Raw genomic sequence first — 25,154 nt, 5'->3', positions numbered from 1 at the left:
CACAGGTGTGTTTATGAGACAGAGTTGCCAACATTCAAAATCCAAGAGACATCATGTGCAAACTCAACATAGGGGCTGTATTTGGGGTGAGCCCAACTAACAACACATGAACAGGGGAGCAGCAGTCAGTAACAGAAGAGGCCCGGGGTTTCCTGGACCAGGAGAAGGGGTCCTCACACCGGCGGGGGCTGGAGGTAGCAGAGCTGGAGGTGGGGCCACGTTGGGGCTGGTGCCTGGCCCAGCAGCAGCGCTGCCAAGAGCAGCAGCAGAAACAGCAGCCCCAGGACTGGGACTGGGAGCAGCGGGGACAGAGGAATCCTGGTGGAGAGACAGGTTAGGTGCCTCCAGGAGTGTTGATTCCTCCACTGGCTGGCCACCTCCCTCCCTTGGAGGCATGGGGACACACCTGAGCTGTTGAGGGCGCAGGCAGACCTGTCCCCAGGGCCGCCTCCTGTCGGGGACTGGCTCTTTGGTCACAGGCACCAGGGCCTGCTGCAGTCCCAGCCCAGTGGCGCTGCAGGGGGAGATGCAGGGAGCTCCAGGGGCTGCTGCTGCTGCGCCCCTCCCAGCGCTCAGGCCGGCTAGTTTACCTCTTGGAAGGGCTTCCTGGGACACATCCCGGCTGAGGGTCTCCCTGGGGGATGGTGGCTTCAGTCTGGGAATACAAAGGCCACACCTGCGATGCCTTCCTGGACATGCCAAGTCCACTGACACAATGGTCAGAGGGACAGAAAAGGCAGCAGAACACAGAAGAGCAAGAGCCCCTGGGGCGGGCGGTGGGGACACATGGCAGCCTGACTCCCTTGCTCTGTCACCGCCGGCTGCACATCCCTCGCCCACACACCCCTCCGGGCCTTACTCCCCTTTGGCCAGTCAGGGTGCCAATGACGGATGCGTGTGGACAGACTGCAGGGAAAACAATAAAACACAAACCAACCAAAAGCCCCAACCAACTGAACAAAGAGAAAAGGAAAGGAAAAGGGAAGAGCTGGACCTGGGAATGGACCCGCCCCGGTGAGCACCCCACAGCTGTCTGTATCCGCTCCCCTGGCCTCACCTCCACCTCCCGTCTGACCCTCAACCTGAGGGCAGGGAGTGGTCCTCCACAGGCGCCGGCCTGAGCAGGGGAGGACACAGCGAGAGCCCCTCACATCCGGGCTCCTTGCCCATGCCAGAGCCGAAGAAACTTTACCGTGAAGCCACAAAGAGTCCATTCAGCTACCTCAGCCCCCATATCTCACTGGAAGGGCCCCCCAACCCCCAGCCCTTTCCTCTGCGGATGATGATGATATAACCATGACAGCACCAGGAGCAGGTATTCGGCACAGAAGTCAAGATGCTTCTTGGGGCCCCACTCCATCTTGGGGTGTCCAGATTTGGGTCCTGGCTCCACTCCCAATTCCAGCTTCCTGCTATTGCACACTGGAGGTCGGGGTGACAGCTGCCCCTCTCCGCATGCGGGAGACCCCCACTGAGTCCCAGCTCTCACTTGAGCCTTGGGTGAGGGCGGATGCAGGAGAGGGACTGATTTTTTGTCGGGGGGAGTGTGGCTGGTCTCTCTATTAAAACAGAAAGTAACGATACCCCCTCGCTCCCCAGAACACTCATCTCAAGCACCATCTTCATAGCTGCCAGGGCAGCCAGGGCCTGCAGAAGGGGCTGTATGGGGATGGCTGTGTCCCCAGGCAGCAAGCTGCACCGAAGCTGCTGGAGGCTCAGCCGCAGCAAAGGGAGTGTGGCAGGGAGGGTGAGGTGGGCTTTGGGCCTGGTGCCTGGGCCCAGCTTCCTCAGGCCAGGGCTGGGTAAGGGCCCACAGGCGCCTTCCTTGCTCTCCTCCTGTACTGATTTGCGTGTCAGGACTGTAGCCGCCATCTTGTACTGACTGAGGTGCCCGCATTGTGGGGGGCCTTCCCAGGGAGGGGCGCTGCTGAGGCTGTGCCCCAAGGGAAGCTGAGGTCGGTCCCTTCGCTGGGTGTGTGGGCGCATGTGCGTGTCATTTATGCAATCCGGGGGCATAGCTGCGTCTATGTGGTGCAGCAGTGCGGTGCCCGCAGCCCTGTGTGTGTGGTGGTGGTGGTGGGGGGTGGCTGGGAGTCCTCTGGGAACATTCAGGCCGCCCACTGGCTTCCAGCCCCCAGCTCCACAGCCACTCTCATTAGCTACAGCAAGGGCCTTGTTATTTCTTGACCAAACGATTTTTCTCTGCGCTCCGGAAGAGGGGGGTGACGAACAGGGGCTGGGGCTGAACTGCACACCGCGTCAGCTTCGTGCATCCCGCGTCTGGCCTGGCTATTGCTGGGGGGGCAGGGCCGCCTACCGTGACCTGGCTCTCCACTGCCTCCTCTTCCTCTTCTCTTCTGGGCAACCTGGGGGCAACAGATGTCAGCACGTCCCCCCTCCTCCCCGGCTCCCCCTGCCCACACCGGGGGGAGGCAGTCTTCGAAGCCCCATCCCACAGACGCCCCCCTCAGTGGCTGGCCCTGGGTGTGTATCTTTTGGGGGAACTTCTGCTACATTTTTAAGTTTCTGTGACTCCCCTTGACCCCGCCAGCCCCCTTCGCCAGGTGCCATTTACACTGGCTTTCCCAGCTGGGAGTGGACCCTTTAAAAGGTCAGGGCCTCGGAGCCTGCCCGCGTCTCCCAGTTCATGTCAAGCTGCACAGCCTGAATGCCCCAGGGGGATCTGGGCACCCCCACCAACCACCCCTTGCAGCCCTTTAGCACCATTACCAACAGTGTCAGCCTGCCCGTCTGTGCCCTGCACCCCACCCACTGTCCCCAGAAGGGCAGACTGCAGCTGTGGGAACCTCCAGGCTTCTCCCCTCCACCCACTTCCAGCCCATCACTCCCTGCTGCAGCCCTCAGCCGCTCCCCCCCGGCACACACACTGGCGATGCTGGGGGCAGGTCAGGGGTCAGAGGCCATGACAGTCCTTATGTGCCGGCCCATCCTGAAGGCAGTGGCTGGGAGTGTCCCCTTGGTCCTAAGCGGGGACTGCCAAGGCCGGGGGACAGAGCGGGAGCATCTCCCCCACCCTGAAAGCCGCCTTCCCCCATGGCGGAATCAAGGTGGAACTTTCCAGGTCTGGCCAACTCTGCCTCGCCTCTATCCCCAGGCCCAGGGTCCACTCAAGACGCACACCTCTTTGGTCAACACTGAGTGGCAGGGGGCTGGCTCAGGGAGTGGGGAGCTCCTTACCACGCGGATGGCTCCGGCCTGTCTTCTCTAGAGCATGCCGGCTCCTCAGGGCTCCCTCTCTGAGGAAGCAGGAAGGTTAGGTGTCCCACCTCCTGTTCCCACGTTCCAGACCCCACACACAGCAGATGCGGGGGCGCCACCTGGGCCAGATCACTGCATTCCTCGGGGGAGGCTGGGCGGGCCTGGATGTTGCTCAGGACGCCTTGAGCCCAGCAGCCATCCCTCGCTCCCTTCCGCCGGCCTGTCCCCCCACCCTCTGCACCCTGGGCTGTGCCCTATTTTGAGCGCCATCCTTTCTGGTCGCCGGTCAGTCCCTCTCATGGTCTCTTCCTTCCTGGGGTTTTATGAAGAGTGCTCTCCCTTGGCTCCTCTCACTCTCCGGCTCCAGCCTGCCTCTCACGGGTCACCAGCCACCCACCGTGCTCCCAGCACCAGGCAGTTCTTGCTCCTTGGTCCTGCCAGGGTTCCGCCTCTGGATGGAGACAACATCCAGTCTCCCAACTGGTGTCACCCACCCTGTCCTGTACTGGGGTGCCCTCGGGTCTCATCGCTCCTGTTGGTCCTCAAGCACGGACGTGTGGCCCATGTGACTCAGCTGTGTAGCCCCCGGACCAGGTCAGGCCTGCCTGTCTCAGGTGCATCCGAGGGCCTGGGATGAAGCTCGCCCTGAGCCCGCCTCTGCGGGAGGCAGCCCTGCCCCCAACAGCTATGGGAGCATGGACAGTTCCTCATGAGTGGTGGGATGAGGGGCATGGATGCCAGCCTTGCCCAGACACTGGGAGGCTCGAGGGGAAGGGGAACAGAGTGTCTCCTTTGAGGATGGCTGCCTTTCAAGGCAATGCAGTTTTTTTTTGTCTTAAAAAGGATTCCTGCAGGGGTTACATCAGCACGCTGGCTGGGGACCCATCCTGGCAGGCAGCAGGTGGTGGCTCATGAACCTGGGCCCTGGCCACCCAGGGTGGGGACCTGAGTGGCGTTGCTTTCTCCTGGTTTCCACCTGATCCAGCTGTGGTCGACCTGAAGCATCTGGGGAGTGAGCCAGGAGATGCGAGACCCCCCCCAACACACCCGGTCTCTCCCTTTATCACTCTCGCCTCTCAAGTAGCTGAAAATCAACATTACATCACCGGGCTCCTCTGGCGCAGAGACCCCTCCTTTCTTAGTTGTGGACACTGGCCATGACTGACCCAGTCGTCTTAATAATGCTGAAATGCTGCTCCGGCAGGCGTGCAAGCTGGGCAGCTGGGCCTCCCCGTGGGCCTGGGAGGCTTTCTTAACAGTGCCTCCCACTCACCACGGCAAAGCCTCGTGCATCCTGCCTGGGTGTCGGGAGGACAACTGACCTTTTCACAGTGCATGACTTTGAATAAGGTGGACTCCTGGAGCAGCTTCTTGTTGATATGATAAAAAAGTTATTCCTGACAATGTTTTGTGTAAACCAAAGCCATCCGCAGGAGCCGCAGCCCCAGATCTGTGTGTGCTGCTGGCTGCCAGCCTTCCTGCCGGGTGAGTCCCTAGGGAGCAGGGTGGTGTCTGGACTCATGCTTCAATGTGTATCGCGAGTGGGCCCTCTAGCAACATGTGCTCTCTGAGAGGGGACCAAGCAGGGGTGTGGGCAAAGGGGCCAGCCCTGGGGAGCCCTCGCCTTGCTGCTGGGTTCCTGTGTCCACCAGCCTGTCCCCCAATGCTCACCTGGTCCCCAGCCGGGGCTGCAGGTGGGAACTCCGTGTCCTCCTCCACCTCATTCATCACCTCCTCCCACTGCCACACTCCACACAGTGGGCTCGAGAGGTCAGCAGTTGCTTCCTGTTTCTGGGAGAGAGGAAGTTGTTTCCAAGGTAGGGAGGCCCAAACCCAGGCAGGAAATGAGCCGCCAGGTGACCACAGCCTAGCAGGGGCTGGGCACAGGACAGGAGGACGAGGATCCATGAGGCCAGGGGTGGGGAGAGAAAGCAGCAGCAGCAGCAGCAGGGAAGGGTGTGGGGCCAGGAACAGGGTCTGGGCAAGGATGAAACAAGAGATGGTCCCTGTGGAGCAGTGGGGACAGGGTGGGCATCAGCCAGGGCTGGGCTGGTGGTGGCTTTGGGGCAGAAGTGACAGGTCAGGAGAGCCAGAGAAGAGCTGAGACTGGGGCAGCAATGTGGGGTCGGGGGTTTCCCAGCAGGCTAGCTACCCAGAGCTTGGGGCGACAGGCCAGGCCTATGTGAGGGGTCAGGTGGGGAGATGCTGGAGTTTCCACCTTGGTGACCTCTGGACTCTTTCCATGATGCCAAACCCACCTGCTGAATAGCCTCGATCTCCAGGCCCAGTGACGGAGACGCTGACACGGTCCAGTCCATTCTTCTCACCTGGGCCACTGTGAGCAGCCTGGGCACACACAGTGAGCAGGCGGGGTTGCCTCCAGGCCACCTGCCACCGGCCAGTCAGCCTACCCTGGGCCCCTCCTGCCACATCCACCCTGAGCTTCCACTCACTGGCCCGGCCCCTGGTGGGTCTGACTCAGCTGCTCCTCCAGCTGTGAGATCTCCAGCCTCAGTTCCTGCAAAGAGGCAGGAGAGACACCTGACTCGCTGTCCTCCCCCCCACCTCCCACCTGGAGAAGGCAGTGACAGGAACTCAGGAAGGCAGACAGGGCACCAGCAGGGTAGATGGCAGACCACAGCCAGAAGAGAAGGCCAAGGGTGGACACTGGGAGAGTGAGGCATGGCTGGCAGCTGACAGCGAGGCAGGAGAAACTGCAGAGGACATGGCCACCCTGCAGAACTATGGGGGAGATGGGCCCAGCCCAGAGGGTAGCGACAGGAGGTTAGCTCCAGAGACAGAAGCTGAGAAAGCTGCAGGAGAGGTCATGAACCCCAAGACTGCGAGAGTGGCCAGGTGGGCCAGGTGGCAGGCTGCTGTTGGGGTGGGACAGCTCGTTACCTGGGTAGTCATCCGGTACTCCTCCAGGGTCTTGGCCAGGCTCTCCGCGTGGCTTGTGCGCTGGGAAAGGCCAGAGCTCCATGAGGCTGGGCGTGTCCCCCCAGACAGGGAAGCTGTCACTGGTCAGCACTGGAGGGGGCACTGGGGGGACAGGGTAAGCCTGGGGAAAGGTGGGGGTCTTCCACCTTCTGCTGGGCCGACCACACAGGTGCCTGGGAAGGATGTGCCTCACCTCAGAGAGGATGGCATCTCGCTGGCAGATGAGACGTTCACACTCGTAGAGCTGCCGCTGCAGGGAAAAGCCCACCTGTCTGTGCTGTGCCCCGGGCCCCTCTTCCCGGCTACTCTGGCCTCTGGCCACACCCCCGGGGACTGCTCCACAGCACTCTGCCCTCAGTGGCCGTGCTGACATAAACTGGGGGTGGTGAGGATGACCCCGGGGAGGCGGGGAAGGGTCAGCCACCAGGATGGGGAGGCACCTTCAAGGCGTCCTTCTCTGTGGCCAGTTCCTCACTCCTCCTCTTCACTCCATCCCGCTCGGCCAGCAGCTTCCCGTTCTGGAAGAAAAGGCCCCTGGCATTCATGGCAGTGAGGGCTCGAGCGACCAGGCTCCCAGCCAGGAGACGGGGGTGGGGTTCCCCACTTTTGGCTTTGGTAAAAGACCATCCTAAGCATCTGGGAGGTGTGCTGTGGGATGGGCCCTTGGTCGCTTAAGTAAAGAAACTTATCAGTGTGAAAAATTTTGAAATCTGTTTTCTTGTAATACTCATCTTTCATGAACGTTCTGAAGATTCCTCAAATACATGTGTACACAATGCATGTTCACATTAAATTCTATATTACTGTCTATCTGAAAGAGAGAGACGAAGCCCTTTCATCCACTGATCACTCCTCAAATACCCACAGCAGCCAGGGCCAGGCCGGGTTACAGCCGGGGTCTCCTGGCGGGGGGAGAGGGACCTGAGTCCTTGGAATACCCCTGGATGCCCTCCAGGGTGTGCACCAGCAGGGAGCTGTGGCCCAGGCACTCAGAGCTGGAAGGTGGCAGCTCAGGAGGAGCTTCACCATCAGACCACAAAACCTGCCCCAGTTGCAGAAGAGCTTATTTGGGCAGCAGAATCCCCCAGCTGCTGGCTCACACACTCCTGCAGTGCCCACAGTGGCTGGGCTGGGCTGAAGCAGGCAGTGGAGGGCTTCTGTGGGTGGCAGGAACCGCCAGCCCGGCTCCCAGCGTGCGCATTGGCAGGAAGCTGCAGTCAGAGCCGTGGGCATCTCAACTGCCAGCTCAGTACCTGCTCCTAAGCAGCTGGCATGAAAGCAAACCCCAGGGAGTTTACCACGTCCCCCGTGGCCAGCCCGGCTTGCATCTCCTCCACAGCACCGTGACGACTGGCTCGAGGACGGACAGTCATTTTGTACCATCCCGTAGCCAGCTTGTGCGTTTTGGTGTAGTTATCTCCCAAATGCCTTCTCTTACATTTGGCTTGTTCGTGTGTTTGAATCAGGGTCCACACTAGGGCTTGCTCTGCTCTTGGCTGCGATGCCTGTCTCGGCCACACCCACAGGAATTCTCTCCTCCCTCTCACCCACCCTGGCTCTGTGGAAGCCAGTCAGCTGTCTCACATACTTCGGCTTTCCCTGACCGCCTTCTCTGTCCCACAGCAACCTCTGCCAGGTTTCTCTGGCTGCATTATTTCCTGTTAGTGAGTGAGCAAGGGTTTACCCAGACCCTGGCGCTGGGAAGGATGCCGGGCGTGGCTGTCCTGTTAACAGCATCCTCCTCCTCAACTCTGCGGAGGACACAGAGGAGAAATGTGGCCAAGTCGCAGGGAGAAGAGTGGACTCAACTCCCAGTGTGTATGCCCTTAGAACCCAGACCCTCTTCGAAGGCAAAGGAGCCCTCAGGGAGAGCAGGCCAGGAGACCCGCTCCTGTGCTGCCGTGGCCGTCAGCCTGGGCGCCTGAGCATCCCAAGACACAGAGCCTGGACTCACATCCCAAGATGCAGGAAGCCATCTGGGAGAGCACCGGCCTGACAGGTCAGCCCACAGCAGCAGCCAAACACAACCCCACAATACCATCCCTTAAGGTCTGGGCACCAGAAACCTAGGACAAGTCACACCAAAGCACAGTTCCCTCTCACGGCACCCCAGAGGGGACCCCAGCTAGCTTGTCCCCTCTCCAGCCCGCTCAGCTTCTAGTTCTCCACGAGCTGCCCTTCCTCAGTCTCAGCGGGTCTGGGCTGCCAGGTGAAGGGCAGAGGAAGGACGGACCAGGAGTGCTGTGTCAACATCTGTCCACCTGGTAGGGATTTGCACACGGATCCCGGGCTCCGGCAGGGAACCTGGTTACTCAGCGGCTCCCGCCTGCTCTGCAGTAACCCGAGCCAGCACTCTGGGTCTCCGTGGAAGGCTGCCCAGCCTCCCAGCTTCCAGTCCTGCCTCTACCCCCAGCCCTGCACCCCCAGCATCCCCCTGCTGCTCCTGTAACCTGAGCACTTGGTCTATGGGCACTCTGCAGCTGCAGGGAGAAGATGGAGGGGAGGGAACCAAGAATAGCTCCTCTATCGAGCGTCCAGGGCACTGGATTTGGCAGGCACTGCAGTGGGCCATTCACTACTCCTCCTGTTGGCTCTGGGGATCCGCTCTGTGTCAGAGGGCAGGCAGCTCCCAGCCCCAGGCTAGGGAATAAGATAGCTAGAAATCTTAGTGCACCAACTCCACAGATTGGGCTGGGCAGTTGGCTGGCAGCCATCATGGCACCTTCTCACACATAGGCTTCCACTGCAGGCCAGGCAGGCCACTCTAGCAGCTTCTACTGCAGCCGGGGTTCTGCAACGTAGTCCGAGCTGGTGAGACCTGAGAGGCCTGCTGGGGGAGGGGAAGGGGCTTTTGCGGAAGCTTTCCCTTCGAGGAAGAGTCATGAAAACATTTGCTGGTGTCATCCTGCCCTGCTTTGTCCTGCTCTGAGAGAGAATCCAAGGTCGGGAGGGAGCCTGCAGCTGCCTGCGACCGTGAGCCCACAGACGGGCAAGCCCATCCTCATGGTACATCCTTCAAGGTCTCTCACTAAGGTGACAGCTATCCTTCAAAGAGAAGCCACCACATGTTCAGTGACCCCTTCCTCAGAGCTGTCAGTGGCCATGCTGCCCGTGTGAGGGGCAGGCTCACTGCAACAGCTGGCTGCGGAAGAGGCTGGCCAGAGTTGACCCTCATTTGTAAAGATATGTTCTGGAAGGAACTGGTCCTTTCTGATCATGCTCAGGGCTACCCACTGAGGCCACACTCTGCTGTGAGATTCCCATTTTCATGGAAGCAGCAGGGGGCATTTCTGGATTGCCAAGCAGAAGCCTAAGTGAAGGCATAGGAGATGGTGTGGGGGATCCTTGGATCTGGGCAGAAATCCTCAGACCTGGGGTGCGGGAGTCAGAGCGGCAAGCGGTCAGCTGCGAATGGGGCCTCAGCGGCCCCCAAGCCCTGGCTTAGTTAGGGTGCTGTGGAACTGCAGAACCCCTGAGAAGTCTGGGGCTCTGAGAGGAGCCCCGCCAGCAAAGTCTGAGGGCCCCACAATGTAAGCCTAGTGGCACTAGTGGCAGCGGGACATCCAGATCCAGAGTGGAGGTGTGGTGGCGCATTCGGCTCCAGTGCTTCCACGGGAAAGCAGCCAGGCTCCTGCAGGGCCCCGGTCAGAGGGCGCTGCCAGCAGATGCTGCCGAGACGCTGTGTCCAGCCATCCGCAGGCAGCACTGGCCTCCTCCCGGACGCCAGCATGCGGTGGTGACGAAGGCCAGGAACCAGATGGGACACAGAACATCAATTGTGCCAACAGCAGACAGAACAGACATGGAGCGAGGGCTTGCGGCCTGCTGGTGTGTGGGTGACGCAGGTGCCTCCTGTGCCACAAAGCCAGCTTTAGGCAGGGACAGGGAGGGGTGCTGGGTTTCGCTATCAACTGACAAGATTTCCTGTCTGTGTGCGAGAACCAAGCTAGTGTTTGCTCTCAGCCAGAGGTGGAGATGTGTCTTTTCAGTGTACTAGGACCTGGGCGGAATGCTGCCATTTAATCCCAACAGCTCTACTGAGCAGCAGCCCTTCTCCCCGGTTTTAAGAGAACAAAGCTAAGCCCTGGGAAGAAGTTCCATGCTGAAAGTCACCTTACATGCAAGTGCCAGGGAGGGAGTTAGCCCATGTTCTTCCCGTCATAAACACAGGGGCTGGCATTGTGCCATGGTGGGTAAAGCCACCACCTGCAGTGCTGGTATCCCATAGGATGCCCTTTTGAGCCCCGCATGCTCACTTCTGATCCAGCTCCCTGCTGATGGGCCTGGAAAAGCAATGGAGAAGGGCCCATGTGCTTAGGCCCCTGTACCACGCTGTCGACCCTGCTGAAGCTCCTGGAGGTTGTTATTTATGGAGCAGACCAGTGGCTGAACATCTCTCTCTCCTTCTCTGTGACTCTTTCAGATAACTAAAAAAAAAAAATCTTTGAAAAAAATATTGATACCTTGGGGCAGGCATTTGATGTCACATTTAAGGTGCTGACTGGTATCAGAGCGCCATGGTTCCGATCTTGCCTGCATTCCTGATGCCAGCTGCCAGCTCATGTGCTCCTGTGTGGAAGGCAGCAGGGATGGCCCCAGCACATGGGGCTCTGCTGCCTACCCGTGGGAGCCTGGGCTGTGGAGGGCATGTGAGGAGTGATGGTACATACAAGGCCCCCTTGTCTCTTACTTTGCCTTACAAATAAATTCATGAGAATGGTACTCTGTATTGTGGTAGGCACTGGGTTTAGTGGCTGTGAGGCCAGTAGCCAATCTAGGAGTGCGTGGGGCTGACACCTGGCTATGTACCAGACTCCAGCTCCCTGCTCACAGAGGCTCTAGTAGGCAGCAGGGACGGCTTGGGACACCAGGTTCCTGTTTCCCAGCAGGACCCAGCTTCCGCCCTCTGCCATAGCTAGAGGCTGTTGTGGGTATCTGGGAATGAACCAGTGGATGGGAGCAGGCTCTAAAAGAATAATAAAAAAAAAATACTAGTATACAAATAGTGCTACCTTACAGTAAGCAGAACTTGTATGTCCAACCTTTAAAAAAAATTTATTTAGACTGGAAAGGCAGATACACAGAGAGGAAAGACAGAAAGATCTTCTGTCCACTGGCTCATGCCCCAAATGGCCGGCAGCAGCTGCAGCTAAGCCAGGAGCCAGGAACTTCTGGGTCTCCCATGCGGGTGCAGGGTCCCAAGGCTTTGGGCTGTCCTCGACTGTTTTCCCAGGTCACAGGCAGGGAGCCAAATGGGAAATAGAGCAGCCAGGATTAGAACTGGTGTCCATATGGGATCCCGGCACACTAGGCTGCTGTGCCAGGCCTGTGTGTCCAACCTCTTGTCAACTCTTTGCATGTATTCTCTGGTTTACCCTTAACCTGCCCAGTGAGGGAGGTGTCACAGCTTTGCCCACCTTCACAAGGGAGGACACTTGGCCCCACTAAGATGGCTTGGCCCATGCTAATGGAGGGGCCCTCATGGTCACGACACCACCACGGCAGCTCTCACACTGTGTGATGTGACTACAGGGTCACCCACACGATGCTGTCACTCTGGTGTCTTCCCCAATAGGCTGAAGGCTGTCTGCTGGCAGACTGCTAGGGCTGAAGGGGCAGGTGGGCCAAGGCCGGCCTCCACTTACCTCCTCCTGCAGGGTCTCCACCTCGGCCGCCAGGTGCTGCTGCTCCTTCTCCTGACCAACCCCAGAGGGAGGACAAAGGTTTCAGGACCCACCCCCTTGGCCTCACTGCCCTTTACCCGCCCTGGGGACACAGCAGGGCGTGGGTTACAGGAGAATAGAACTTGGGGGATGGTCCTGGGGCACCTGATGGGGGCCAGGTAGGCCTGGGTGAACAGGACCTTGAACCACCCTCCCTCCAACGCCCCCAGCCAGGCTCCACTGCTCTCACACCAGGGTGGGCAGCAGAGGGAGCACCCAGGCTGGAACCCACCGTGTGCCGGGCCTGGGCCAGAAGCTGGCGGTTCTGCTCCTCCAGGCTCTTGGCCAAGGTCTTCAGGTCCTCGAGCTCCTCACCCACGGCCTTGGCACACTGCAGAGCCTGCTGGGTGCTGGCAAGAGCAGACAGGGAGCTGGGTAAGTCAGGGGAAGGCAGGAGCGTTCCATTCCAAGACAGAAATGACAGGGAAGTCCCGGGCCATGTGGAGGTGGGCCAGAGATGAAGTGACAGAAGTGGACTGGGGGACGGTGACTGGCAGACAGAGTGGCAAAAGGTTAGGGCTCAGCTTGGGGTGTCTCCATCCCATCTGGAATGTCAAGCTCTGCTTCCAATTCCTGTTTCCTGCCAAGGCATCCCCTGGGAGGCACAGGTGATGCAGTAAGTGCCTGCACTGGGCTCTGGGCTCTGGTCTGGCTAGTTCCCGACTTGGTGGGCATTTGGGGAGTCGTCTACTATCTGTATGTCTATCTGCTGCTTTGCTTTTCAAATAAAAAATGAAAGTAAATAAATATTAAATCTCATTTTTAAAAAAGGAAGAATGATAGAATAGAGAAAGAACCAGAGACAACATGAGAAAATGGAGAGAGAACGGGAAGGGGAGGTGGTGGAGCGGGGCAGGAGTGGAGTGCAGGGTGCAACGCTGGAGCACCTGCGGAGTTGCCTACGCAGCGCCAGGATCTCCTCGCCCAGGCGCGCCGAGCCCTCCTCGGCAGTCTCCACGCTGCGCTGCAGCTGGGCATTCTCCCCGGCTAGGCGCCGGTGGCTCAGTTCCAGGTCTTCCAGGCTGCTCAGCAGGTCGGCTGTGGCGGGCCTGGGGCAGGCAGGGTGGGGTCACCGTGCACGCCCCGCTGCCCTCCCCAGGCCCAGGTGGGTGCTGTGGCAATCGGGAGATGGGAGCCAGATTGCGGGTGGCGGGAGGGCACAGGGCTGGGATGGGAGAGCGGGAGGGGCTCATAGGTACAGCTCAGTTCGAGGGTCTTCGCCTCCGAAGCTCTCCAGGTTGGCTGACTCCTCAGCTTCTGGGTACGCTGGGGGAGACACAAGAGTGTTGGTTCCTGGTGACCTCAGTGTTGGGGTGTTCCTGGCTCCAGGCAGCAGGGAGCTCCACTTTTCTCCCCTGGGTTTTCCCCGACCTCCTTCACCCCGACTTTTCACACTGGCCAGGGCCTCAACTTCCCCAAACCCCACTCCTCTCCTACAGCTCCCCTCCCACTACTCCCAGCCACTAGGCTGGTCTGCCTTCTGCTTCCTCCTCTCCCCTGCCCCATAGTCAGTCCAGGCCCATCCCTGCCTCTCTGCCTGCTCCTCTTCTCTGTCCACTCCCTACCCCAGCCAAGGCCCTACCTGCTCCCCCTGGACCTCACCCCCCTCTCCTCCCGCTTCATGCCCCCCTCCTAGGCTCAGCCCTGCCCTGGCCCCCAGGCCTGCTGGAGGAGGCTGCAGAGAAGGTCCAGGAAGCTGCCCTTTTAGTCTTGTCTTGGGAAACATAACCTGACGTAGTATCAGGGACCACCCTGTGTGTGTGAGCTTCTGGGGATGTGACGGGTACAGCAGGGGCAGGGGAGTACCCAGACAGCACAGCTCCCTGCAGCCCAGCATGCCAGGGGCATGGCGGAGGGGCAGGACTGAGGGGAGCGAGCAAGCGACCCCGCCTGGGGTAGGCCAGGGCTTGCTCTCTCTGGTCAGGGCAGTGTGGTATTTGAATAGAGGAATGGAGTTGGGGGGCTCAGGCCAGGAAGCAGCATGGGCAAAAGCCTTGCATGGGCAGGTGTGGCCCCTGCAGGAAGGAGGGCCAGCTGGTGCAGGCAGCAGTGATTAAAGCGGGGTGGGCCAGGCCTTGCAGGTCTGGTGCAGGTCTGTAGCAGGGCTGGTGTCAGGTAGGGAAGTTGTAAATAATCCCGAGGGAACAAAGCGCCCAGCTCAGGGCCGCCTGAGGGACATCACAGTGGCTCAGCGCCCACGGGAGCAAAGGTCTCGGGCTGCCCGCCCCAGGTGGGAAGTCCCCCCATGGTCTGACCCTAGGTCGGGCTGCGTTGTGTTATATTTAGCAGTCTCACCAGATGGCAGCGGCTGGGAGGCCGGGGCTCCCCGCGAGGCGGGCTCCTCTTCCAGCTCTAATCCCCTGAATCAAAGGCATGAGGTTTAGAGCCCCCTGCAGCCAGCAGGGGGATCGGGTCAGGTGAGAGCGAGCGCCATGGGGAGGAAGGTGAGGCCAGATGGCCAGTGCCCAGGGCCAGATGGGAAAGCAGGAGGGGCAAGGCCTGGGCTTGCAGCGGGGTGGGGCGGGGCCTCTGCCAGCCCCCGTCTTCCTGCCTCCTAGGCCCCTTCCTCCTCCTCAGCTGAGTCACATTGCCCCCGCTGCCCCCTCCCAACTCCATCCCTTCACTCTTTCGTGCTAACCTTGGGGCCCTGGCCTGCCTGGTGCTGTAAGCACGCAGGTGAGCACTGAAGAAGGACTTCCAGGGAGGGCGGATGTGCAGGGACTCACCTGTGCAGCTGACACACAGCAATCCAGTCCCGCATGACGACCAGGAAGGTATTCAGGTCCACAGTGGCCTCCGAGCCCTGCCCACTGGGGTCCAGGCTTCGGGCTAATGTCTGCAGGCGCTCATCCTGGGGACCCTGGCCTGTCACAGCCTCCAGGTAGGCCAGCACATGGCTCACAGCCACAGTGCCTGGGACAGAGCATGCCACAGGGAGTGAGGGCAGGTGGTGCCTGGCACCAGGCCACCACTGGCCAGGCTGTGGCACCTGCACCCGAGATTGGGGCAACACCTCAGGCAAGAGCCCCCCTCCCTTCCAAGTCAATGGGAACCCAGTCATCCCCCCTCACAGGGTGGGCCAGAGGCCAGAGCAGGTCACTGGTGGCATGCACACCTGGCCCACAGAGCCTCCCAAGTTATCAGCCTGAAAAGTCACCAGTGCATTCTCCAGTTCTTTCCTAAAGCTCCCTAACTATCCCCCACTTTATTCCTGCAAGACCCCAGGAGGATTCCAGCCTCCCCTCTTGCCACCTGCCACTCCCACCTGTCCTCTGGGGGTCACATGCTTCGAATGTGGAGTTGAGTACTTGCTCCTCTAAGCTGAGCAGCGGCCCCAGGTTCACCTCTTCCGGCTGCTCCTGCACGCACCCTGGGGAGACAGTGGGGGGACCAGAGGTGCTGGGAGACAGGCAGCCTGGCCCTCAGCCTCTTGGGCGCTGCATAGGGGAAGGCTGCCTGTAGCGGGGCTGGCGGGAGGCAGCAAGAACCTTGGGAGGGCAATGGATCACAATCCCTGGGTAGGGCTCACCTTGCAGCTGGGAGTCCCCCTACTGTCTGACCCCATTAGCTTGGGAGCCGAGGTAACAGGTGCCCTGAGACTGCCTTGCTATCTCTCTTCCGCAGCCTCCCGGGGGCGCCGGGGTAATGGCATGGGAGGGCAAAGGAGAGGCTGTGGGAGGAGCCAGGAACAATCCGATAAAGCGTGGGTTGTGCAAATCAATCCCGACCACTGCATCTCCAGCCTCCCAGCCTGCCCAGGGAACAGGGCTGCCCCCTATGTTCCCCGTCCCACCGCTCCATGCCCCTGAGGCAAGGCTGGCATCCCCTAGAGTCTATGGCCAGGGGTCCGAGATGGGCTGGCAGGTCGGGCAGTGGGAGGGCATGGGGGACCCCATTGTGCTTCTGCGGCCAAGCGGCTTCTCCTGGAGTGTCAGTTTCTCTGACTTTAATGGGGGTTTCAGAGCCATCCTTCTCTCAAGGGCCATGGGGTTAGCTCCAGTGCTGTAGACACTGTGCTGCATACAGCAGGTGCTCCATCAATGTGCTACCACACACAAGGAGGTCCCGGCCCCTCCACAGGGCTGCCTGGGCCCCTTCAGGCTCTCTGCTCGGGCCGCAGACAGCTGGGAGCCCCACCAGCTCACTGAGAGCCGCTAACCAGGGCCAGCGAAGCCCACAGCTGAGCCCAGAACTGACCGTGTGGCAGCAGACTGCGCCCGCGCTTGGTCCCTTCAGGACAGGCCACTCAGCCTCTCTCCAGCCCTCTCTCCTTCCCTCCTCAGAGCCTGCTTTGCTCTGTTTCCCCAAGGCCCTCCTCCCTCTTTTCTCCTGTGCTTCTCTTGACACACCAGCTCTATTCCGCTGTGTTCCTCCTTCCCTCTCCTTGCCCAGCTGGCGGGGTCCCTGCCCGAGGAGGTTGGTGGCCGCACGCCCTCTACTGGTCCACCTGCCCTGCTGCCCGCAGCGTGCCGGTCAGCCTCTGGCACTGCCTGGCAAGCATCCCGCGGCTGGAGCTCTGGTCTGAGCCTGGGAAAAGGCGCAGACAGCTGCTGGGGGCCAGGAAACCTCCAAGGGAGGCCTTGCTTCTCTCATCCAGCTGGGCCTCCTAACCTGACTGCCTCCCCGCCCACTGACCGGGCCTTCTCCAAGGGGGGAGATGGCGCTCTGCAGCTTCCCAAGGTAGCCCAGCAAGCAGCAGGGCAGCCACCGGCTACACAGGCTCCCAGTCACGTGAGGGGGGGTGCCGGGACACTGTTGCACACACGACATCCTGGAGGCTTGGTGTGAGAGAGACGTCCTCATCTACCTTTATATCGGTTATACACATGGTTTGGATACATAAAGTTCAATGACATCTATTATTACCATTTATTTCCCGTTTCTCTTTTTTTTTTCTTTCTCTCTCTCTCTTAAGAATGATCTATGGGCCCAGCACGGTAGCTTAGCAGTTAAAGACCTCGCCTTGAACACACCAGGATCCCATATGGGCACCAGTTCTAATCCTGGCAGCTCTGCTTCCCATCCAGCTCTCTGTCTGTGGCCTGGGAATGCAGTGTAGCTTTGGGACCCTGCACCCACATGGGAGACCAGGAAGAGGCTCCTGGCTTCAGATTGGCTCAGCTCCAGCTTGGCCGTTTGGGGAGTGAACAATCGGACAGAAGGTCTTCTCTGTCTCTCCTCCTCTGTATATCCGCCTTTGCAATAAAATAAAATAAATATTGAAAAAAAAAAGAATGATCTATGTGGTTCCTGTTTTGTGGGGCAGTGCTGCACTGGGGGCCAGGAACCAGAATGAATGAAGAGTATGTGGGGTGCAGAGTCCCACGGGACAGCTCAGAAATCAGTGTCATGAAGAGAAGCGGGCTGAAAGTGAGCGCACCCACGGGGCAGCTGGGTTCCCAGGATGGTAGGTGACATGGGGGAGGGGGCAGCCGGGGAGGGCTCAGGCTCCCCCCCGCCCTGAGCTGCCCCGGGGTACAAACAGGTGCATGGGCCCCTAATCCTCCGCCGCTCCTCCCGCCTACCCCGCGTCCCTGTGGAGGCCCAGCTGCCCAAGCCCCGTCCCCCAGGTGGTGGCCACCCCCCCTAGTTCCTGGGGGGCAAAGAGGGGCCCAGCCACCTACTTTGTGCAGTAGGGCCACCAACTGGTCTCTCTGGCGGGTCCATGGGCCACCCCGGCCAGGCCTCCGCTGCCCGCGGAGCCAGCAGGCTCGCTCCCTCTCTGGCAGGGCAGCCCTAGGAGCTCCTAGGAGGACAGGGGAGCTCCCTGAGTCCCGCCGCCCCTCCCGTGCCCCGGGGCCACTCCGGCGCTCTGAACCTGTTTGCCAACCCGCTTTCACCCGATTCTAGCGCCAACCTATGTTTATGGACTGGAGGTGTGAGCTGGCAGAAGGACAACTGAGGAGTGGGTGGCAGAGATCAAAGAGGGCCAGTGGGTGGGGGTCCCAGTCTCCCCCTGCCCTCCGCTCGCTGTCCCTCCCCTCCTCTCCGACCCAGCGTCCTGGCTGAGGTTATCTTCTGAGTCCTGCTTGTCCGGAGCTGACCTGTCCCTCCCTGAAGCAACGCGCCGGCCGGCTTCCCAGCACTGGGGGCCCTCACGGCCCGGCTGCCACCGTCCTGGTTGCCCACTCGGCCCTGCAGCCCAGGCCCCCGCACTGGATGTCCGCTCAAGCTGCAGCAGTCCACCGTGGTTCTTCAATCTCTCCTGATTCTGTTTCTACACTGGCTAAGCTGTGGCGGGAGCGCCCTGCTCTGTGCTGCCTCGCTCCCCCGGCGCAATGGCCAGTGGCAGGGACTCCTCCCGGGGTCGGCAGGAAGCAGGCTGGCCCAGCACCGTGCTAACCCGCGCCTTCTCCCACCTGAGCCGGCCTGCTCTCTTCCCCCGGCCAGCTCACCTTCAGCAAGGCCCAAACCAGGGGGCTCTCCCAGCTCTCCACTTGGGGGGACCCTTGGTCCTCCCAGGCTGACACACACCACACGCCCCCTTCTTCACTTCCGGTGTCCCCGGGTCCATAGGGCCTCCCGGTCCCCACTGGAAGCAAGCTGCGCCCCAAGCCCTGTGTGCCAACCCCACAGCTCTCCTAACGCCCAGCGCCTGCCAGGCCACCCCGACCCCAGGCCCCGGCCTGCTGTCCCGCCTCCGCCTCCGAAGCGGCTCAGAGAAGGTTCTGGAAAAGGTGGCGCAAATGGGTCGGGGTGTTGTGGACCCGTCAGCTGGGGTGCTGTATCGTGTGAGGAAACAGCTTCCTGGGTTGGCTTTGGGAAGGGGGAAGCCTCTAGGATTCAGGGCGAGCTTGAGAAGACTTCTGGGGGTAGGTGGGGGTATCGGCCAAGCCTGGGGAGCCTCTAACACGATTTTGATGGGGGGGAGTCTAACCGGACTTCAGGGTGTCTGACGAGTTCTGAGGAAGTCTGACGGAACTTTCTAGAAGATTCGTATGCAGGTTTCAGGCGTCCCTCATTTAAGATTTCCCAGTGGATTCCTTTCAGCTCTTCCTGGATGGGGAATTTGGTCAGGATTTCACGAAGTCTTTTACCGGGATTTGGACAGCTGTGGTATTATGGACTTTTAGGATCTTTTTTCTGGGGGGGGGGGGGCGCTGAGCCAGGATGTTGGGAAAAGGTTCGAACACAGGCAGGGCGCACCTGGGGTCCTGCTCCAGTCTCAGGACACCGCTGACGGTCACCGGCGATGAAGATGGGAAAGGCAGCTGCGTGCCGGGTGGGAAGGGGACACGCGTGGGATGGGGAACCTCCGGCCCGGGAAGCCAGCGGGTGCGTGGGAGCTCGCGCATGGCGCGCATGCGCCGGCGCCCAGACCCCGCCCCTGCCGCCCCCGCGCAGGCGCGCCAAGAACGGGCGCGCGCCGCCCCCTCAGTTACCTGCACCGGTGATGAGGGGCGGAGTCGCGCATGCCTGGTCCGTCTTGGCGAGGAGCCCTGCCCTGAGAAGCGGGCGCATGCGCGTTGGCTAGAGCGGCTGGCTTACTGCTCTGAGGTCCTGGGTTCGGCCCCTGGCGAGGGAAAGTTGGTGTGAGACTTGCTCGGGCATTCTCCACTTGCTCACGGCCCAGCCGTGCCCTTCGGGCGGCCTGGGCACCGTTACCGTCACAATGATGTCTTACCTTGCTCACCTCGCCTCTGCCTACTGCACTCTCGCCCTTTTGTGACTCAATTTATAAACATGCTGTGTTTATAACTCCCTGAAAGTTTCTTTCCAAAACCCTCTGATTCATTACTTTTTGGGGGAGTGGATGGGGTACACAGCCTTAGTTTTTTTTTTTCCCCAAAATTTATTTTTTATTGGAGAGGCAGATATCCAGAGAGGAGAGACAGAAAGACCTTCTGAAGATTGGGTCACCCCCCAAGTGGCTGCAATGACCATAGCTGAGACAATACGAAGCCAGGAGCTGCTTCTGGGTTTGCTGCACAGGTGTAGGCTCCCAAGGCTTTGGGCTGTCCACTGCTTTCCCAGGCCACAAGCAGGGAGCTGGGTGAGGAGGGGGGCTGCTGGGATACAAACTGGTGCCCACATGGGATCCCGGGCTTGGAAGGTGAGGGTTTAGCCACTAGGCCATCACGCTGGGCCCTGCAGCCTTAGCTTCTCTTGCTACAGAGGTTACACCCACACTTGAAGTCTGGCCTACATCCAGGTCAGGACTAGAAAAGAACTCCTTTTCTGCATTCTCATAGTCATCTGACTGTCATTGGCTCAGGGGTCACTTCAGGAAGGTCTTGCCTGGCCACGCTTGCTTACACTAGACCCCGCATCCACTGTGTAGGGGTCCCCATGTTGGGGTTCTACCTTTAGGAAGGTGAATTCTATACAGAGTGGAACTTGATTGTGGTATCAGGTAAGCCTGACCTAGTGGATTGTTAAAAAGAAATTATTGGGGCTGACACGATGGCTCAGTAGCTAAATCCTTGTCTTGCAAGCGCCAGGATCTTATATGGGTGCCAATTCATGGCCAAGCTGCTCCACTTCCCATCCAGCTCCCTGCCTGTGGCCTGGGAAAGCAGTGGAGGACGGCCCAGGACCTTGGGACCCTGCACCCGTGTGGGAGACCTGGAGCAGGTTCCTTGCTCCTGGCTTCAAACTGGCTCAGCTCTGGCCGTTGTGGCCACTTGGGCAGTGAAATCAGCGGATGGAAGATCTTTCTGTCTCTCTTTCTCTCTGTATATCTGCCTTTCCAATAAAAATGAATCTTTAAAAATTTCTGTTTGGTAATTAATGTAGAAGTCCCAATAGCAGTAAAGTCTGCAATTACCACAAGCACCGGAAGTGGCACCAGAGTGGATGCCTGTTGCTGACTAACTCCAAGAGTTCCCTTCCAGCTTCTCCTGGTGATAGACCTGGCGTAGCGCATGGCCCTGGTACAGAGGGTTGGCTGAGTCTCTTGAAGGCCCTGGTTTGAAATACAGGGAGTCAGCCCGACAGTCCAGGCAAACCAAGTTCCTTTGGGAGCCCCTAGGTGGTAGTTATCACAGGAGGTGGTTAGGTTGACCTGAAGCTGTTGGCTGCAAGAGTCCTGATAGGGCGAGTTTTGAACACGGAAACTCGTCGCTTACCAGGCAGGTGCCCGGTCCCTGGAGATCGCCAAGAGTGTGTTTTGGTCCCTTACCCCAAGGACACAGGCCTCTTCACTGGGCCTCATTTGCACTGAAACTTTGGCTCTTTTCTTTGCTCTGGACTAGAGACACATTGGCCCCCAGTCCTATATAGTATGGGGTTTTAGGGTTGACACATAGCCAACGATTCTGGGTAACATTTGTTTCAGTTTCATTTAAAAACAGAAAAAGTGACATTAGCATGTCCGGAAGAAGCCTTCGCAGTGTTTCTTTTGGGACAAAGGAAATAGAAGATGCTTTACCAAGGGGTAAGGCTGGCTTGTTTGGAACAGGTGTTGGGGCTTGATCAGGGGACAAATACTTATTTCTTTTTGGGGGCCAGTTGGGTTTGTGGTTCTTCACAGGACATGGCACTGGATGGTAAACTCCATCCTGTCGCATGCAGGTGTAATCTCCAAGCTTAGTGGCATCACCAAAATGGGGTTGCAGGACCCAATCAAGCAAGGCTGATGTGACTGGTCCCTCCTGAGAGTAATTAGGAGGCCTCTGCCTCCCCTGTGGAGGTCCAGTCGGCGATGGTCTCCCAGATTGGGCATGCGTACAACTGAGTTTGTCTTAAGTTGTGTTCCATAGGCTGGAACCCACACCCACAGCCATGTTGCTCATAGGTAGCTTGGGCACGCCCTCTTCCCAGGTCCCTCCGCCTGGTGTTCCAAACATTACCAACTAGTCTATATAAGTCAAATCTTAAATGCGGCTGTTCAAAAGAGAAGTTTTTAGCTAGTATTGTAGCAGGGCTAGTTTTTCTGAGTTCCCAAGTAAGTCATGTGGTGTGGCGAGAACTGAAGTGATGTAACTAAAATGATTAAATACAGTCAAGCATTAGACAGCATCCTGTCCAAAACAGATGCATTTTACGAAAAAAGGCCTTTTGGCAAACAGTTCTATGAGGGCGGTGTGACTGCGGCTCCAGACAGATGGCAGTGACAAGAGGAACTAGCTCTGATAAGGAGCACCTCCTTAGTTACGCTCCAGCAGTCTTGGTTTTAGCGGGTGCTCGGTGGGCTGGATCTGCCGCTGTCCATGGCTTTGTTGCTCTTGGCTTACAGTGGGCGTGTGTGGGGCCTCTGAATCCACTGTTTCCCTCCTGTGACCTTAGTGGCAGAGGGGGTGATGAGGATCCCGGGAAAGGGTCCCGTCCACCAGCGTCCCAGAGCTTCAGGGTGATGTTTTTATCTCTTACCTACAGTCCCAGGCTGTAATGTTTCCTGGGTAAGGAGGCCTCAAGCGGGGGAGATCTTAGGCGCTCATGCCTTACCGGGCCATGGATGTGGTGCAGGATGGTCTGGGTTGCCTATAAAGACTTGAGAAGAGAGATCTGAATGTCCACAGCTTGTTTAAGTCCAGTCTTCGGCAGGAGAAGAGGGCGCCTCTCAGACATGATCTCAAAGGAAGAGAGACCATTTCCACGGGGGACACAACGAGCCCTTACGAGGACCAAGGGAAGGAGGCTCACACGAGACTTCCCCCGTTTCTGCCCTTAATTTAGTTACAGTTTCTTAAAGAGTTCAACTTGTTCTATCTGCTTGTCCTGAACTTTGGAGTCTATCTGAGCAATGCAGTTTCCAGTCAACGTTGAGTTTTTGTCCATAATCCAGTGACTTGTGCTGTGAGAGCAGGCCTGTTAACTGACACAGTTGTATGGGGCGGTGGGAATCTGGGGAGCAAGTTAGATGTAAGTTTCTTTTCCTGCTGCTTGGGCCGTGGCTGTCTTGGTGGGCTAGGCCTCTGCCAGGCAGAAAGAGGTGTCTGTGAAACAAGCCGACGTGTGTTCCGTAGTGTCCAGCGAGGGTTTCGGGAACGGCCACCTCCCAATGGCCTCCTGCTTCAGTTCCACGTCCCCGCCGACAAGGGGACATTTTCTTATTTTGCTTGGCGTTTATCTGTGCCCAAGCCTGACATTCTTTTTTTTTTTTTTTTTAAGATTTATTTATTTTCACAGCAAAGTCAGATATACAGAGAGGAGGAGAGACAGAGAGGAAGATCTTCCATCTGCTGATTCACTCCGCAAGTGGCAACAACGGCTGGAGCGGCGCCAATCCAAAGCCGGGGGCCTGCAGCCTCTTCTAGGTCTCCCGCACAGGTGCAGGGTCCCAAGGCCTTGAGCCATCCTCGACTGCTTTCCCAGGCCACAGGCAGGGAGCTGGATGGAAAAGTGGGGCTGCTGGATTTAAGACTAATGCCCACATGGGATCCCGGCACATTCAAGGTGAGGACTTTAGTCACTAGGCTACTGTGCTGGGCCCCTGAAATTGTTAAAATTGGCCAGGCAACATCCCAAGGGAGAGTGCACAGGAGGAGAAGGTGAGGAGTCAGGCAGACACAACATGGTAATGAGCCAGACGCGCCCCACAGCCACACGGCAGTGTACATCGTTTGAGCCAGTCACCAAGGTCGTGAACACACATTGGGATCCTGAGACGGACATGTAGCAACAAGCATCCAACAAAATTCAGACTTAACTTTCATTCACTGGTACAGTCAGTAGCCACCACACTCCCACCGAGCTCAGAGCCAACCAGAAAGAAGTCTGATCTCCCTCCAGGAGCGGCTCCCCGACCTTGCACGGAGGTCAGGGCCAGAGCAGCCCAGACCGTGCCTGGTGAAGGTCCCACCTGCAGAAGTCTCACCACATTTGACCTTCCTGAGAGCCAACAAATGATTCCTTGTCGGTCGGTCCACGACCCGACTGCAACCTCCCACCCAGGACAGGGCCAGGGAAAGTGAGACCCCCTAAGGGGCAGACTCACCTGTGACTGGTCACTCGGGGACGCAGGAGGTACAAATCACAAATCGGGGTCCTTCTTCCTGTTGCGGGGCAGAGCTGCTGGGGGGGCCACGGAATGTCTCAGAGGCGCCTCCTGCACTGCCTGCCTGTGCCCCTCAGGGGGAATTCAACAGGCCCCGGGATCTCTCAGGGGCCTCCAAATGTTACATGGCAGATGTGAGATCACACGCAAGGTTGTTGAAAATGGAAGAATTTTATTTGAGTCGCAGACACTTGCAAGCAGGCTGCAGTCACTCAGTAACCCAAGGAACTGCTGTGCCCAAATTAAGTTTTTGGTTTTGGGTTTTTTTTTTTTTTTTGCTTCAATTTAAAGTAAAACCCACATCCCCTCTGGCAACTAGTCAGGGCCAGGAAGTGTGCGCACAGAAGCAGCGAGCTGCGTGAGCCGCATCTTGTTTGTCTACCAGCCTTGCAGCTACGCTCTGCTGATGTTCACGCGAAAGTGAACAAGGGTTTCAGCTCCTTGTCTCTGGGTATGGGCGGACCTTCGACATACCCTGTTTCTAAGAAATGGGCTCTTAACTGAGGCAAAGATCAAGTTGGAATTGTCCATTTTACGCTCTCTGTTCCTTCCTTCCTTTCTTTAAAGATTTAGCTATTGTTATTGGAATGTCAGATTTACAGAAAAGAGAAAGAGAAAGATTTTCCATCTGTTGATTTATTCCCCAAGTGGCCACCAAGGCTGGAGCTGAGCCCATCAGAACCCAGGAGCCAGGAGCTTCTTCCAGGTCTCTCACGTGGGTGCAGGGTCCTAAGGCTGTCCTCGACTGCTTTCCCAGGCCACAAGCAGGGGGCCGGATGGGAAGAAGAACAGCCAGGGCACGAACCAGCACCCATGTGGGATCCCAGTGCTTGCAAGGCGAGGATTTAGCCACTAAGCCATCAGGCTAACTAGTGTTACTTTTTATATCTTTGGAAGAATCCCTCAGTGTTGGTTTTTTTTTTTTTAATTCTTTCAGAAACATATGAATATTCAAATACTTAATTTTTGGTAAAGTATGGTTTTTAAAGAATTGATATTTATGTCAACTGTCAGATAACCTATTTGCCTAAAATGATTCTTAATGTGCGCTCATTGTCCGTGACAGCTGTGAGCTCCGTGGTAACAGGTCAGCAACGTGAGCCGCTGCGGTTCTAGTTCTCACAGGGTTTATTATGATGTGACTAAGCGTGGTTTTTCTTCGTGTTTATTTTTCTCAGAGTTCCTAAAGTCTGAATTTTTGAGCTTGAGGTCTTTTGTCACAATAAAATCCTTTAAGTTTAGTTGCAAGGCAGTGTTACAGAGGAGAGACCTTGAATTTGCTGGTTCACTGTTCAAATAGCCACGATAGTTGGGGCTAGTCCAGGCTGAGGGCC

General features: G+C 58.3%; 1 protein-coding gene across 6 annotated transcripts; it reads right to left on the bottom strand.

Annotated features, from left to right (window-relative positions):
- Positions 1-56: 56 nt before the first annotated feature.
- KASH5 (KASH domain containing 5) lies at positions 57-24,062 on the bottom strand. Of its 6 annotated transcripts, XM_040977950.1 has the most exons (21): positions 19,265-19,293; positions 19,029-19,093; positions 17,507-17,628; positions 15,148-15,252; positions 14,609-14,795; positions 14,178-14,242; positions 13,082-13,148; positions 12,770-12,931; positions 12,115-12,232; positions 11,805-11,855; positions 6,600-6,677; positions 6,353-6,409; positions 6,121-6,180; positions 5,673-5,737; positions 5,478-5,565; positions 4,891-5,010; positions 3,199-3,257; positions 2,318-2,366; positions 591-655; positions 407-514; positions 57-318 (listed from the first exon to the last, which is right to left on the bottom strand). In XM_040977950.1, the coding sequence occupies exons 3-21, from the start codon at positions 17,547-17,549 to the stop codon at positions 174-176; spliced, it is 1,692 nt and encodes a 563-aa protein (XP_040833884.1). In that variant the 5' UTR covers positions 17,550-17,628; positions 19,029-19,093; positions 19,265-19,293; the 3' UTR covers positions 57-173. The 6 variants fall into 6 exon arrangements, with proteins under 6 accessions (XP_040833884.1, XP_040833881.1, XP_040833882.1 ...); XM_040977947.1 differs by lacking the exons at positions 17,507-17,628; positions 19,029-19,093 and adding an exon at positions 23,761-24,062 and having other exon boundaries at positions 19,265-19,395; XM_040977948.1 differs by lacking the exons at positions 19,029-19,093; positions 19,265-19,293 and adding an exon at positions 23,761-24,062.
- Positions 24,063-25,154: the final 1,092 nt, after the last annotated feature.

Source organism: Ochotona curzoniae, unplaced genomic scaffold (assembly GCF_017591425.1).
Source record: "Ochotona curzoniae isolate NIBS_2020 unplaced genomic scaffold, NIBS_Ocur_1.0 contig_2861, whole genome shotgun sequence".
NCBI classification, from domain to species: domain Eukaryota; kingdom Metazoa; phylum Chordata; class Mammalia; order Lagomorpha; family Ochotonidae; genus Ochotona; species Ochotona curzoniae.
This window is presented reverse-complemented; position numbering and strand designations above follow the sequence as displayed.

Excerpts from the sequence above, each read along its gene's own strand:
- KASH5 (XM_040977947.1), bottom strand. The coding sequence starts at position 19,343 with ATGCGCCCGCTTCTCAGGGCAGGGCTCCTCGCCAAGACGGACCAGGCA. Across the intron at positions 6,181-6,352 it reads GAGATGCCATCCTCTCTGAG|CGCACAAGCCACGCGGAGAG; the intron begins GTGAGGCACATC and ends GGCCTTTCCCAG. Across the intron at positions 319-406 it reads CTGCGCCCTCAACAGCTCAG|GATTCCTCTGTCCCCGCTGC; the intron begins GTGTGTCCCCAT and ends TCTCTCCACCAG.